General features: G+C 39.7%; 1 protein-coding gene across 3 annotated transcripts in view; it reads right to left on the minus strand.

Moving 5' to 3' along the window:
• The window catches only part of EXOC2 (exocyst complex component 2), a 192,677-nt gene that overhangs the window by 3,502 nt on the left and 173,622 nt on the right, over positions 1-15,553 (minus strand). For all 3 annotated transcript variants that reach the window (XM_032141514.2, XM_032141515.2, XM_032141511.2), the window contains exons 24-27: positions 10,901-10,956; positions 8,630-8,752; positions 2,443-2,504; positions 271-330 (exon numbers count right to left, since the gene is read on the minus strand). In XM_032141514.2, the coding sequence (XP_031997405.1) occupies positions 271-330; positions 2,443-2,504; positions 8,630-8,752; positions 10,901-10,956 (301 nt within the window). The remainder of the gene's footprint in view (positions 1-270; positions 331-2,442; positions 2,505-8,629; positions 8,753-10,900; positions 10,957-15,553) is intronic.

A 15,553-nucleotide genomic window follows, 5' to 3' on the forward strand; every position in this document is an offset into this window, starting at 1 on the left:
CCTTTACTGTACCAGTCACTTGAAACGAGAGCCAACTTTTAAATTTTCCTAAACCCAGAAGAAAGGTCTTACCTTATTCTGTCACTCGGAAGACATGCAAGTTACAGGTGATGAGATGTAACCTACTAACGCTATTAAGTAGGTACATCTGGCTTATTCTGATTATTTGGATTCTGCTCTTCCTAGAATCCAAATCATTATTACTTTTTAAAAAGTACTTTAGGTAACAGAACCTTGTTGAGCACAGAACAGCACACAGGACTGACTTACTTTTTATCTGCTCCACTGGAAAGCTGGGGCAGGGCTTCCAAAGCCTGCTTAAAACTTGACCTGGAACACAAACAGCCACACTGAAGTTGAAGCCTTGCATAGGAGAACTGCTGACAAATTCTTAAGCATCCCTTAATTATTGAGAAGCCAATAAAAGCCAGTGAAGCAAGGAAATACGAGAAAAAGTAAAAGTGAAAAACAACAGAAAAAGTAAAAGTAAAAGCGAAGGTGTAGCTACCAGGTGGAGGCTTTGTAGCAGCAGGGTCAGAAAAACTCAAATAGGAAATGAAACGCAACTTGAAAAGCTAAAGGAAAAACAGATCTTTGAAAGGATGCTACCTGTGATAGACGACAGCTTAATGTGAACATGTATAATTTAAAAGGAGTCTTTTCAAAACCACTGGAGATAGTTTCTTTGCTTTCTTACCAGTTACTCTAAGAAATGGGGATGACCTTTTGAAAGATGACACACAGTGGGGTGTTTACAGTATTTGGCATGCACAGGGCCTGATCTACAGCCAATGTCTTGTAATAATTAAATACAGTCTACTTAAAACTTGTAGAAAAATGGAGAGCTATACAGATGCTTTAAAAATTCAACATAATTTCTTTACATGAAGAAGGTAAAAGGAATTTTAAAAAGATAACTTTGGGATATTTAGCTTTTACAAGGAGAAAGTATTAGAAAAATTACCAAACCAAATGAAAAGCATCATAGGGGATACTGTCTGGTAATAACCTGTACCATTCACAAAGGAACAGTTCTTAACTTATCTCTTATGATTGGTTAAGGTGAAGAAATAAATGTAATTATTCTTGACTTTAGGGGGTCGTTGCTTTTATATTGTAAAAACATCCTCCTCAATCTACCAGGAAATACGTTTCTGAGCAATATTCCTCAAATCAGGGGCAAGTGTCACAGCAACAGACAGAAAGACTGAAAAGTTCCAACAGAGTCATAAAACCTGGTGCTGGGCATCTCCAGCTGCTCCCGGGAGGGCACGGTGGGGTGTGGGACAGGTGGCTTGGTGCACTCAGGTCCCTTCCCACATTCAGCGGGCTCTTTCCTGGTGTGGAAGGCACTGCCGCTACCTCCACCATCAGCTTGTTTCTTATGAACCTCTTTTTGATTGAAAGAAATGTGATGGAATTGTTTTGACAGTATGAAGATAATGATAAACATACTACGTATTATTGGCAGGGTATTGAAAATTAAAAAGTGATTTGGCACATTTTCTCATTTAACCCCCTCAAAAGCTTGCCTAGAATATCTTAATCTTCCTCTGTAGATGAGTACTTTATACTCTGTAAAACTAAGCAGGAAGAAAGAGTAGGCATTTACATGAAGTGCACACACATCCAACATGGGCTGGGTGCTTTCCATCCTGTTAGCATGTTGTGCAGACAAACGATGGCTGGGAAAAGGTGTGGCTAAACAATGAACATGGGGGCCCGCTAAAAATGGCTGCTGGTGAGCTGTGACCGACGGGAAGGAAAGGCCAACTTCATTTGTTAGGAAAAAATGGAAAAAGTCTTTTCAGTTGCAAAGCTGACAGAATGATAGCAAGCCATGTTATCAGATGCTGGAAATGAATGAGTAAGCATATTACAGTGTCCTCAAACATTTCATTTGCATACTACTTGGCTTCTCAGGCACCTCAACAATATAACCCAGTATTTCCTAGGTAATGTTGCCCATGTAGTAAACAATTTCGCACAGGCAAACAGTAGTTCTGCTTCACTTCACCTGATATTTCAATGGTAGGAAATCCTGACTTTCATTCAAAACAGCTAAAAATTATCATCAAATTTCCACTACAAAATTTTGCAGAGAAACCACAAGGCTTCCTCTTATACTGATATTTACAGCACTCGAGCTGTCCTTCAGAGTCTGCCATGAATAGACTAAGACTCAGTTCTTAATCCTCTTCTGCTTTAAGAAGTATGTCATACTCTGCTGTATTATAAGACTAAGATTTGTCAGTAGTAAATAAAACAATTATATTAAACCCCTTTCCTTTACATTGTGTTACAAAGTGGCCTTGATATAAACTTTATCACATCACAAATTCATGAGCATGTGCTCTAATCAGTCATCTTTACAGAGGACAGAACTGACTAGTAAGACAACTATCTTTAACAGAGCACTCAGAACTAAACACTGCCACTTACTTGCTTTCGGGTGTCAGGTAAACAGCCACAGTGTCCCTCAAAGCACAGATTTCAAGTCTCGCCTGAAAAAGAAAAAAAGTGCCAACAGGAAAATTTATATTATCAAATATAAACAAGTACTGAGGTGAGGGGTCTCCAGCCTGCTCATCGTAGGACGGGGTTGGCGTAATACCACCATGGTGACTGCCAGTCATGAGTAGAGTTTCTAAAACAGTCCGAAGAAATTTGCTACCACAAAATGTTCGTTGACTGAAAATTAACTTGTAGTCAAGGATGACTTTCTGAGGGCAGGGAACTAGATATCTCACTATGAAAAGTACAAACTGTGTCATGATTTTCCAGCCATCTGTATTTACTCTCTAACCACTAATTTTTCTTTTAGTCTTGTAAGAGGAAAGACACTTTGAAACACTGCCCAAGGGCCCGTGCCCCACAGAGGTAAGGATGTGGCTTGGCATGCTTCCTGACACCTATGCCCTTCCAGGCACACTGCCTTCATCTCAAAAACTAAACTATGCTCTATGGATTCAATGCAGTCTCTATTAAAATCACAGCTGGTTTTTTTTTCCTTAATGGAAATTGGCAAGCTGATTCTAAAATTCATAAGGAAATGCAAGGCACTCAGAACAGCCAAAACAATCTTAAAAAAGAGTAACACATTTAGAGGCCTCACACTTTCTGACTTCAAACATACTACAAAGCTAAAATATATTTAAATATTGTATACCCTCATATTTATGATCAACTGCTATTCAACAAGGGTGCCAAGACCACTCAGTGGGGAAAGAACAGTCTCTTCAACAAATGGTGCTAGGGCAACTGGATATCCACATGCAGAAGAATGAAGTTGAATCCTTAACACAAAAATTAACACAGATCACAGATCTAAATGTAAGAGATAAAATTATGAAACTATCAGAAGAAACCCAGTGTAAATCTTTATGACCTTAGGCTAGGAAACCCTTCTTAGAAATCATGCCAAAAGTATAAACAACAACAAACAGATAAAAGTGTACTTCGTCAAAATTAAAAAATCCAGTGCTACAAAAGACAGCATCCAGAATGTGAAAAGATGACCCACAGAATGAGGTATCACTTCACACCCATTAGGATGGCTATAATCAATAAGAAACAGACAATAACAAATACTGGTGAGAATGTAGAGAAATTGGAACCCTCAAAAATTGCTGGTAGGAATGTCTGCCACTTTGGAGAACAGTCTGGCAGTTCCTCAGAAGATTAAGCATAGAGTAACCATATGACCTAGCAATTCCGCTCCTTGGTATGCATGCACGAGACATGAAAACATGTCCACACAAGAACTTGTACAGGAGTGTTCACAGAAGCATTCTGCATATTAATCAAAGGTGGGGAAAAAAAATGCCCATCAACTGATGAATGGATAAATAAAATGTGGCATATTTAAAGTGGAATATTATTCATATGTAAAAAGAAGCAAGGCACTGGCACATGTCACAAAATGGATGAACCCTGAAACATTACGCCACATGAAAGAAGCCAGTCACAAAGGGTCAATATTTTCATGTTTCTGTTTATATGAAATTTTCAGAGTACACAAATCAGAGATAGAAACCCAACTGGTGGTTGTCTGTAGGGGGAAAGGGTTGTTTGGGAGGCAGATGATTAGACTTAATGGGTCAGGCGTTTCTTTTGGGATGAAATGTTCTAAAATTGATTATGGTGATGACTGGACAGCTCTCTGAATATACTAAAAATCACTGAATTGTATATTCTTTTTCTATTTTAGACAGATCGTATGCTATATGAAATATTTCATAAAAGTTTAAAGAAAAAAGTTAAGCTTTCACTTCTACGTGAGCATGAAGAAGTGATCTGACATACAAGCCAGTTTCCTGGGAACTCCAGCAGACCCACTGATGATGATAACTTGATTTTCTGAAGTAGGTGCCCACAGTGAGTGGGACACACAGGAGAACATTTAAAAGAAATATCCCTTATTCTCAAGGAGTGGACAAAACATAAAACAATGGCAAAAGACACAGCTCTTCACAGTTTATTAGAAATTCTGTAAGCCATCTAGATAAAAGCAGATATATATGACACAGGATATTCAGTGACCTTTTTCTGTTTGGAAGGCAATTGTTTGGTTTCATTTTTTCAGTCCCTTAGAAGCCTGAAAAACAGTATATAACTAGAAAGTTACAAATGCTAGAAAGTATGACAATTTCTGTCTCTATTTTGTTTATATTCTAGTATAGGTAAAAACAGACCTACCAGGAAAAAAGGTAGAACTTTCAGCTGACCATTTTAGGAGAAAGATTAAATTACTACAAAACCAATCTTCTGGTAGAAATTTTATTCAACCAAGGTGATAGATATCGTGTTTTAATTAAACTGTAAGTTATGCCAATTATCAAAACTGTGGCTAGCTATATAATATCTACAAAATTGTAATCCAGAAAACATCGTGCTAAAAGATCTGCCAAAATCACCAAACTGTCACTCCCCTTTTCACCAAGCTCTCAGGACAGTTCTGGAGTTTGGCACCTAATTGCCTATCAAAGGTTAACCTGCTATCCCTCTTAGAGTTATGGCTCCAAGGAAGGAAGCTCTCAAGTCATTCTCAGTGGGACAGTGAAGCGGGGAGTTTAGAGTCACGACCTTTTTCAAAATACACATGTCTGTCCAGGCCCGAGGAGGTCTCAAAAACTGGAGGCTGGAACAGTTTGGTGGCCAGTAGTTTCTGGACATGTGTATGTGAAAAAATTTTCCAGCTAATTCTGAGATCACTTCCCAACCTCTCCCTGCTGGTGTTGAGAGTGGTTTAGCCATCAGATAAATGGATTACGGAGGTAATGGGTAGAGAGGACAGATGCCTGTTAAAATTCCAAGACTGCCAAGGCCCACAGTAGCCAGTGCAACTGCCTGTTAATTCATCTGTAGTATTACACAATTTACACTACTCATCTCCTGTGATGGAACTATTATAATAACCACAACCTTTCAAGTTAAACTATAATATCAAAGATCTGATAAATCAATTTTCAGAGAAAACTGGTGGCAAATGGAAATACAGCAGAAGCTTCTGTAACAGATTTTCCCCTAACCAAATTAACAAGTGCTCTCTGCTCTTTTTTTTCCCCAAATATGTATTTTATTTTGAAAAAGTTTCAAATGTATGGAGGCTCTGAAAGAACTTTACAGTGAATGCCTGTTTACTCACAGGCTCTCCCAATAACACAGCCTCACATGACCACATGGCTTCCATCTGTCACTCAGTCCGGTAGCTCTGATCCGCTTCAGTGTGTATATCATTAACTACGGTGGACTATTTGCACCAGTTTTTTTTTTTTTTTTATAGTTAGAATGTACATACTACACAACAGACAAATCTCAAAGTGTGGTATTTGATGAGTTTTGACTGATGTATACACCTGTGATGGAAACTCAGATCACAATACAGAACGAGCACCCTGTGACGATCCCTAAGGCCCCACCCTAGGAACCCCCACCTCCCAGAGGAAGCCACTGTTCTGAGTTTTTCATCACAGTTAATTTTATCTGTTCTAGAACTTCATGTAAATGAAAACTATATAGTATATGTCTGTGTAAGGATTCCTTCATTCGGCATAATGCTCCTGGGATTCACTGTGCTGTATCAGTAATTTATTCTCTTTAATGTGGAATAGTATTTGACTGTATGAATATATTTATTTACTGTATTGATGGGCACCTGGGTTTTCAGTTTTTGATTATGAATAAAGTGACTACGAACATTCTTAATTATTTTTTTGAGAAAGGGTGTCACTCTGTCGCCCAGTCTGGATGCAGTAGCACGATCACAGTTCACTGCAGCCTCGACTCCTGGGCTCAAGCAAGCCTCCCACCTTAGCCTCCCAAACAGCTGGGACCACAGGCACACAGCACCACACTTGGATAATTAAAACAATTTTTTTTTTTTAGAGACAAGGTGTTACTATGTTGCCCAGGCTCCTCTTGAACCCACGGTGAACATTCTTTTTTTTTTTTTTTTTTTTTGACATGGAGTCTTGCTCTTTCGCCCAGGCCAGACTGCAGTGGCGCTATCTGGGCTCACTGCAAGCTCCACCTCCCAGGTTCACGCCATTCTCCTGTCTCAGCCTCCTGAGTAGCTGGGACTACAGGCGCCAACCACCGCGCCCGGCTAATTTTTTGTATTTTTAGTAGAGGCGGGGTTTCACTGTGTTAGCCAAGATGGTCTCGATCTCCTGACCTCGTGATCTGCCCGCCTCGGCCTCCCAAAGTGCTGGGATTACAGGCATGAGCCACCGCGCCCAGCCTGAACATTCTTATAAATATGTTTTGTAACATATTTATACAACATATACGAAAGCTGGGTCATAGGGTACGTATGTGTATGTTTAGTTTGAAAAGAAAGTGCAAGAACTTTTCCCAAAGTAGTTGCTATATCACATCCTCAATGATGTGTGAGAGCTCTAGTTCCACCACATTCTTGCCAACATCTGGTATAGTAAGTCTTTAATTTTTATCCTGATGGATGTGTAATGGCATTGTATTGTAGTGTTAATTTGCATTTCCCTGCTAACTAACGATGTTGTTCATCCTTTCATGTGGCTGACTGGTCATTCTTGCACTTTTGAAAATCTAATTACGTGCATGCTGGATATTGTGACATTGTCCCACGGGTCGGGAGCTCCGCTTATTTTTTCCCCTAATTATCCTTATTTCTATTGTTCATACTAGATAATTTCTATTGTTCACACTGGATAATTTCTATTGTTCACACTGGATAATTTCTATTGGTTTACAAGTTAACTGACTTTAAAAATTCTATTATTACCATCTAGTAGATTTTTAAAAATTCATCTACTGTGTTTTTCCATTCCAGAAATTCCATTTAGTTCCTGTTTTAGGGTTTCTATTTCTCCGCTGAGATTTCCCACCTACTGATTTATGAGGAGCGCAGTTTCCTTCACATCATCTGGTGCAGCTGTGTTAAAATCCTTGTCTGCTAATTCCAATACCTGGGTCATCTGAAGGGTGGCTTCAGGTGATCATTTTTTGTATTAGGAATGAGTCATGTTTCCTGGTTATTTGTGCATTTCAATTAAATTTTAATTCAATTAAATTTGTATCCCGGACATTGTGAATGTTATGCTGTGGAGACTCTGGATTCTGTAATATATCTCTAAGGACTGTTGATTTTTTGTTTGTTTTAGCAAGCAATTAACTTATCTGGACCCAAACTAATAACTCTTGGCTCTTGGGCAGTAGTCCAATTCTTATTTCAGTTCTTCTAGCCTTAGCTGGGCTGGTTGGAGTGGAGTCTGACCACGCATATGGAGAGACTCCTCTCTGGGATACCTCTCTCACCTACCTGTAGTTGTGGCTGCTCCAAAGCCTGTTTTTCGAGCCAGAAAGCACGTTTTGTATTGGAGTTTTAGGCACTCCTGGACCTGCCTTTAGGTTAAAATCCATAAGAAATAAGAAATTCACGCAGGTGCCATTTCCTCTAGAATCTGCCCATCAATGGTCGTTCTCTGGTGTCTTCAGGGATTTTTTCAAAATTTAAAAAAAAAATTTATTTTTTGATATTTAAGTTTACAGTTATCTGTGGAGGGCTGGCCTGATAGGAGCTACCTTAGCCATGACTGGAAGAAGAAGGACACTGCTTTTTGAAACTCATTACCATGCTGCCAGCCATCACATGAGGAGCTCCCGGGCAGAAGTGCACGCTTCCATCTGCACGCACGCCTCAGCAACTACCAGCTGGTTATGTGCATGTCAAAGTCAACTGGTGTTTATGGCAGTTATAATTATGTAATTTAAACAAAAGAGACAGTTACTTGTTGTTTCTATGCAAACTGCACTGAATGCTTTCAAAAGACTTATCAAAAGCAAGTTGTTAAAAATTTCCTGTGGAACGGAATGTCATGAAGATAGTTGGAAAATAAAAATAAAAATCACAAAACTTTTGAAGGATTCTCATTCAGATAATTTGGCAGAAGTCTTTAAGGTCTTGCTCTACTGTAAAGAAACAGAAACTCTGAAACTTGTAGACAATGCTTCGTGGGTATGGCTTATGCAAGAAAGAATATGAACTTCTTCAATCAGTAGATCCATATCATAAGATTGATGACTAAAAACATTTTATATGCTTTAAATAACAACAGAAGTTCAATATGAAATTGAATGATTTTGTCACCTGTAAAGCTCCATTTTTGCTGAAGGATGAGACACACTGCATCAGTCGACTGAGCTCTTCAGAAACTGCTTCTATCACCTTGGACAGTACCCGAGGGACCAGTTCTTTGGAAATAGTGAACACCTGGTTTGAAATAGGAAGACATGGTGCTTTGTGGGGCTTTTTGACTTGAATTTGTTAAAGACAAAGTAACATTCAAAACAAAAGAAAATCAATAGGACTTCTAAGTCATTTTTAAAAGGCCAAAATTATAAATGAAAGGAAGACACAGACATATTTAAATTCTATTGACTGATTAACAACAAAAATTCTCTTAAAAATACAATATTGGTAAATATACTTTTGAAAGGCATTACTGATGTTGACAAAATAAAAACTGTTTTGAACACTTCTTTTTCCTCTTGCCCCTTTCACTGGAAAGAAACATCTCTAAAGAAGAAATTACAGAAATAAAAACATACTGGGTCAATATTTTACCACAATTAAAAAAAATACCGTGTCAGACTCTCCTTAAACTCTGACAAACACCACTTCATATGGGGTACCCCATTCTGTATTGGACAAGCCCCCCCCCACAATTTTACACATACTGCACTAAATATGTGTTTCCTTTTATTTGACTTACATTATTTTCAAACCTTAAAGTTTCAGACCTTCAAACTGAGAGTTACTGTCTTTGGAGATTTACTGAAACATCTGACTCTCCTGATTCATAAATGAAAGTAAATCATATTTTCTTTTTAAGCTTTTCCTTTTTTCAGATTGAGGTTTAGCATTAAATATTTGGATGAACCCAAACATAACTTGAGTGTCCAAGGAAATTTTTGGCAATTTAAGATTATGTAGCAAATAGTAAATACTATGAATGAAATTCTACTTTCAGTCATTATAATCCCATGGCAATTGATAATGGACATTAATAAAAGCTGCCTCACTAGGAATCAGCACCATCACTACAATTCCCACAGATCTCACAGTTCTGCCCACCTACCGAAGAAATGCTTGCAACAAGCACCTAAATTTGCACTTTGGGCTCAAATGTTATAGGATGCTAACGTAACAAAAACAATTTTTATATTTTTTATAAGATCACAATTAAAAATATTGCTCATTATAAAAAGATCTGGTGACTTCCTGCCTGAGTTAAATCATATAAAAACTCTATTGTTAGAGATGAATTTTTATGTTTCCCTTTCATAAGAACTGGAAACTGTAACATTCTATAGTTTTCTTTCTGCTCTTGGTGCTTCAAACTTCTAGCCAAATTTAGGAACTAGGTAGTGTTACCTTTGTTTTCTCTGGTCATATTTGGGTTTCACTCTTAATTAACCATGTTTTTTCAGTTTACCTTGATGGCCTCAGATACTTTTGGATGCAGCAGGCGGAATAAACCTACAAACACCCTTCTTGGATGCTTATCGCCTAAGAGGCACCCAGCAACAGTGGAAACGATTGAATGGCAGCCTCTTTGATCTGCCCCACTTTATCTGGTCCCCCATTAGTCTGTGAGCCACAGCCACTCTCAAAGTGTTGGCAAAGCAGTGAGTAACGAATCCTGAAATGACTGAATGAAAACAGGCAGTCACAGATCATGGTGGCAGCCCTGGTCTCTTCTTTCAGTGTTCCTCAGAAGAGTCTTCCTAACCAGGAGGTTCACTGAGGATGTTAACACAAAGCTTAGGATGAAAGCGTGTCAAGTGACAGCAAGTTTTCACATGGCCCAGAAGCAGCAATACTGACTGCATGACCCTAAGTCAACCACGGACAGGAAACCACGCATCTGTTCCTGTGTCGGCCTGCCCCGAGTCTCCTTCTAAGCAGTGTCTGCCTTTCTGGAATCCCAGCCACCACTACAGGAATCAGATACCAGTGCTTATTTGTACACTGGCTAAAAAGAGGTTAATGCATTTTCCAGGATAAGGGATTTACTATTCTTTAAAGGATAAACATCCTTGCAATCTACCTTCACCTTTCAAATATTAATGAATTTAGCTGTAACTATGAAAGAAAACATACAACTTCAGAAAAAGACTCAGTTACACACACACACACACACACACACACACACACACACACACACACACGCCGAGAGAGAGAGAGAGAGAGAGAGAGAGAGACGGCGCAAGCAAGAGCTGAGCTGCATCTTATTTATACCCAAGATACATTCTGAGGGAAAAAAAGACCACCATAAAAATAATCAAATTTGCATTTTCTTTTCTTTTCTTTTTTTTGGCTATCCGTATCTCTTAGGAACATCTAATGATACCTTACCTCTGCATGCACGGCAATTATATTCACCAGTGCTTCTTTTAAATAGTTTCTGACACCTGAAATTGAAATAAAGGAGAGAAAGAAGGCATTAATAATCACACAAGCTCCCCTCCTCTGCTGGCAGGCTGTACCCCATGCCTTAAGAGTTTTCTGAGGAGAAACAGAAAGTAACACCACCACTATTTCCTTTTGAGAATCAAATGGTGAAAGGAGTATTTCCATACAGGTCAAAAAGAAAAAAAATGAGTAGTTTTCTTTTATTGTTTTTCATTTCTGTCACTGTTTATGCTCCCTATAACTAGCGCTCAGTCAGCCTCAAAATGAAAATTTAAGAATGTTCTTCAATTTCTTCATGCATACACACACACAATATACATAGATATTTATCTATATATACTGTAAAACATATATACACACTGTAAAACATATGGTAAAACAGAGGGTGTTTAACAATGCTTATAAAATGCACATTAAATATCAATTATAGCATCTTACTGCCAAAGGTGAAAGTGAAGTTATTGAGCAGAAGGACCATTTTCATCCTAAGTTTTAGGAGAAACTGCTTATAAAAGCACACTGAATTTGATTCTGTAAGCAAGTTAAAGGCTGGACAAAATAAAATTATCAGATTTTAGGTACAGGTTGAATGAGCCTCACTTTGCTCAAAAGCAGAAACACACGGGATTTAAGAATGTGGGGTCTGAGGTCTGACTATTGGGGACCAAACCCCAGTTTTGACAGCTGCTAGCTGTGACTTTTGGCAAGAAGGCTGTGAGCCTCAGTTTTCTCATCTGTCACAGGAGAATAATAATTGTCCCACCCTTGGGGGGCTGCAGTGAGGATGAAAGGGATGCATGTCATAGGTCCTGGCATTCACAGGGTCCACTAAGAGCTTTCATTATCATCATTTTGCAGGAAAAAAAACCCCATAAAAACAAAATACCGTTTTATTGTGTTTCCAAAACAATTCCTTTCCCTTGGAGTGGGAGATTCCAGATGCCTTCTAGAGCTGCACACACTGAGACCATCTTCTCTATAGAACAGGGAAAATGCTGCACTGTAAAAGCATGGATGGTCCCAGTAACAACATTAAGGAAAATATTCTCCCAGAGTCTCATCCACGCTACTGGCTAGTTGGGAAGGTTGAGATAGAGATCAAGAACTATAATCAACCTTTTGAACAGGCATTTGCATATTCTAAATATAGAACTAGGTTTTGATTCTGTCACATACTATGGTATACAAATAAGCACACAGTTTTTCTTTTGAGGAGCCAATTTCATATATAGATCAATATCAAGGGCATACATAGATATATCGATATACAGATATATAGATAAAGATATATATATAGAGGCATATATAGATCTATATATCTCTCTCTCTATATATATATGAAATTGGCTCCTCAAAAGAAAAACTGTGCTTATTAAGTCTATTTTGCTGAGATGGCTGAGTGAAGAGTAATTCAATATAATCCAGAAATTAATGGATTCTTCCTGAGAAAAAGGATAATTGCAAGGTAAGAAGTCCTATCGGGGAGGAGGGGAGAAGAACAGACAGGGCCTGTTGTAAGTGAAAGTGAAATAAACGAACTTGTGCTGGAGACCAGAGCAGCTTTCTTCCAGCAGGAGGAAAGCCACACCCCCAGGTGTCCCCCCACTGCTCCCGCTGCTGTCGGAGCACTGGGGCCTGGCCTGCGCTGCTCACACCCTCTGGGCAGCCCCACCCAGGGGCTGAGACCGACATGCTCAGGTCTAGAGTCTCTAAGCCGCACGCCATGGAGGACCAGCTCATGTGGACACACAGGGAACATACATACTTACTGCAAATCAAAGCACAATAGTGGGCTTCTATGTTTGATGCTCTAAGGAACAGAATAAAAAATTCACAGCCTCTGCCCTCAGTGAGAACCGGGGTCCTATCGACACTCCCGCAAGAACAAGTGTCAGGATTTGGGGCTCTAACGATGTGCTACAGTGCAAGGGTGACTGGAAATGCGAGGGCAGTTTTTAACTTTTGAAATTCCTCAATGTAAAAGAAAAGAGTGGGGTCAGAGTGCTGACTAAAAAGCAGAAAATTATACTTAGAGTGAAGCCAGGCAGTGTCACATGCTCAGTGACAGCCTGCTGTGAACTCAACTCCCACTGGGACCCCGACAGCATAAACACTTCCTGGCAAGAACTCCCCCCCACCCCGCCGCCTAAGCATTACTAATAAGACACCCCGTAAAAGAGGTTAAGTGTAAACTGCTCAATGCAATTCTGAAGACAAAGCTATGAATGGGAAGAATAAAGGCACAGGACCCTTTGAACCAAAAGAACCATATTTCTGTGGATAGAAAATTTGAAAAAAAAAAACAAGCTTCCTATTTTGGGTTGACCACAGGTTTCCCATGGATAATATAACAGCTCAAAGACGTAACCTTGGACAAGAACGAACTTTTGTATTTCTAGGAGATTTTATCTTTTTGAATGAGAAAAAGGAAATAATTGCCTTCTTTCCCCTCACACAAAAAAACGAAATAACTGCTTTATACAAATAACTGGTAATGTTGGAAAAAGAGAAGGGAAAAATGTGTGGTCCTGGGTGGACAGGAAATGGTGCCGCTAGTCAAACCACACATCAGGCCAGTGAGGTTCAAAGAGGCAGCATTCAACTGGATGCATCGGAAAGGGCGGGAGTGACGCGGAGCTCTGTGAGCTGCCACCATAGCCTCCCAGTGCAGTGATTATAATTTTTGGTAACAAAAACTTTAATATAAAAATAAATCATTGATTATCTCTCTCCAAAAAGCTAATCACTGAATTAAATACAGGAGCAAGTACTTTTATTTTTATTACCGATTGGGCTGAAATTGTTCATTCTAAGGGAATGGCTAAAAGTTCTCATTCATTCAAGTAACATCAATTTATTGAGATCCTACTACATGGAGGATGCCACTAGGCACACGGCAGAGGTGCTCAAGGAATATGGTGCTCCAAGTAGAACACGTATATATCTCCAGTATACGTAAGACCCCAAAGTGCTTAGTTATTACAAGTTTGACCTGCCAATATATGCAGGATGCTCATATGAAAGAATTTTATGTTGTAAAAAACATCTTTGCCCCATTTACCCTGATGTGGTATTATGCATTTGCAAGCCTGTATCAAAATATCTCTTGTAACCCCTAAGTGTACACACCTACTATGAACCCACAAAAACTAAACATAAAAAAATTTATACTTCAATTTAAAATAATTTGTTGTATGTTTGGTTGCTATATTTATTTTGTGACATCCTTCAATGGTTAAAGAATAGTACTGGACAGGAACGGAGAAAGGGCAAAGGGCCTAGAGCCCACCGTCTGTGTCTGGGAAACTGGTAAGATCTCTGTGGTCTTCCTCGTTCAGAATTTCGCTTCTTTTCTCTCTGCACTCCGGCCACAGCTGGGTATTGGCCTAGGGAGAGACTGGCCGAGTAGTACGCCCGCACCCTCGCCTTCCTCTTCAGCCTGTCCCATGGGCTCTTGGGTCCAAGTAAGACTTTTACTCCCATAAAGCACTCACTTCCAATTGCTTGTTTTCTATTTTAAAATGTTATCCAAAATCTGTCTGTGGGAGGATGTCAGCTCTTTCAAACACCTGTGTCCAAAGAAGCCTGTGTTGGGACAGGCGCTGGGGTGGCCTGGCTCGTTGGCTCCATGTGGCTCTGACGGCCAACACCTCTGGCAAGCAGTAGCCATGCGCTTTCCTAACTGGGCAGAGGAAGGTGCGGGGGGCCAGGGCAAAGGCATGACCCAGACCAGGCAGGGGCTGGGAAGGTGACGCGGGGCTCGCCTGTGGCCTCGCAGTCTCTTCCTTAAATGATGGAGAAGGTGAGGGAGAGGCCGTCAGAGAGGGGCTGTGTGTGCATCCATTATGGAAGCGGCTGAGGCCTCGCAGTGATGGCAGAACAATATGTGGGATGAGTTTCAAAGGACCTCAGTTGTGGCTCCTGGCGGCAAGACCAGAATCTGATTTTTGGTGACAGAACTTTTTTCAAAGGGCCAGTGACAGTGACAGAGGGACCATGCTGCAATTAATTTTGGTGCTGTATGTTCTCTTCCCATTTTCATTCTAATGTCACTATTATTAACATTAGTGCTTGATAATTCCTTTTAAGTTTATTTTTGGAGGTGTATGTCCTCCTCCCATTGAATTTCATTCTAATGTCACTATAATTAACGTTAGTGCTTGATAATTCCTTTTAAGCTTATTGAGGTGACAGAACACTCGAGATGGAATTTTCTGGCTAACCTATACACCAATCGTATGACCTTCCACAACCCAGCTTATCTTTCAGACAACTGCCTACTCTGCAAAACGGACAGATCACGAGACCCATTTTGCTAACGAAGCTGTTATGAAAATGCCACGTGTGTGCAATTCCCCCATTCTTCCAACACGTGCTGTGTATCTATCATGTGCTGGGCATCAACAGGTGGTGATAGAAGAAAGTGGGCAAAACAGACAGGACCCCCCCACCCTGAGAGAGCTTACAGTTCTGTGTAGTACACATATTTCAGGTGTTATTTAAAAATTAAAGACATAACAGTTGACTAAAAAGCATAATGACTAGAAAAAGCACACTGGTTTCTCTTTCTGAAATGCAAGGTATGTAGTTTGGACA

Source organism: Hylobates moloch, unplaced genomic scaffold (genome assembly GCF_009828535.3).
Source record: "Hylobates moloch isolate HMO894 unplaced genomic scaffold, HMol_V3 SCAFFOLD_20, whole genome shotgun sequence".
Lineage (NCBI taxonomy): Eukaryota > Metazoa > Chordata > Mammalia > Primates > Hylobatidae > Hylobates > Hylobates moloch.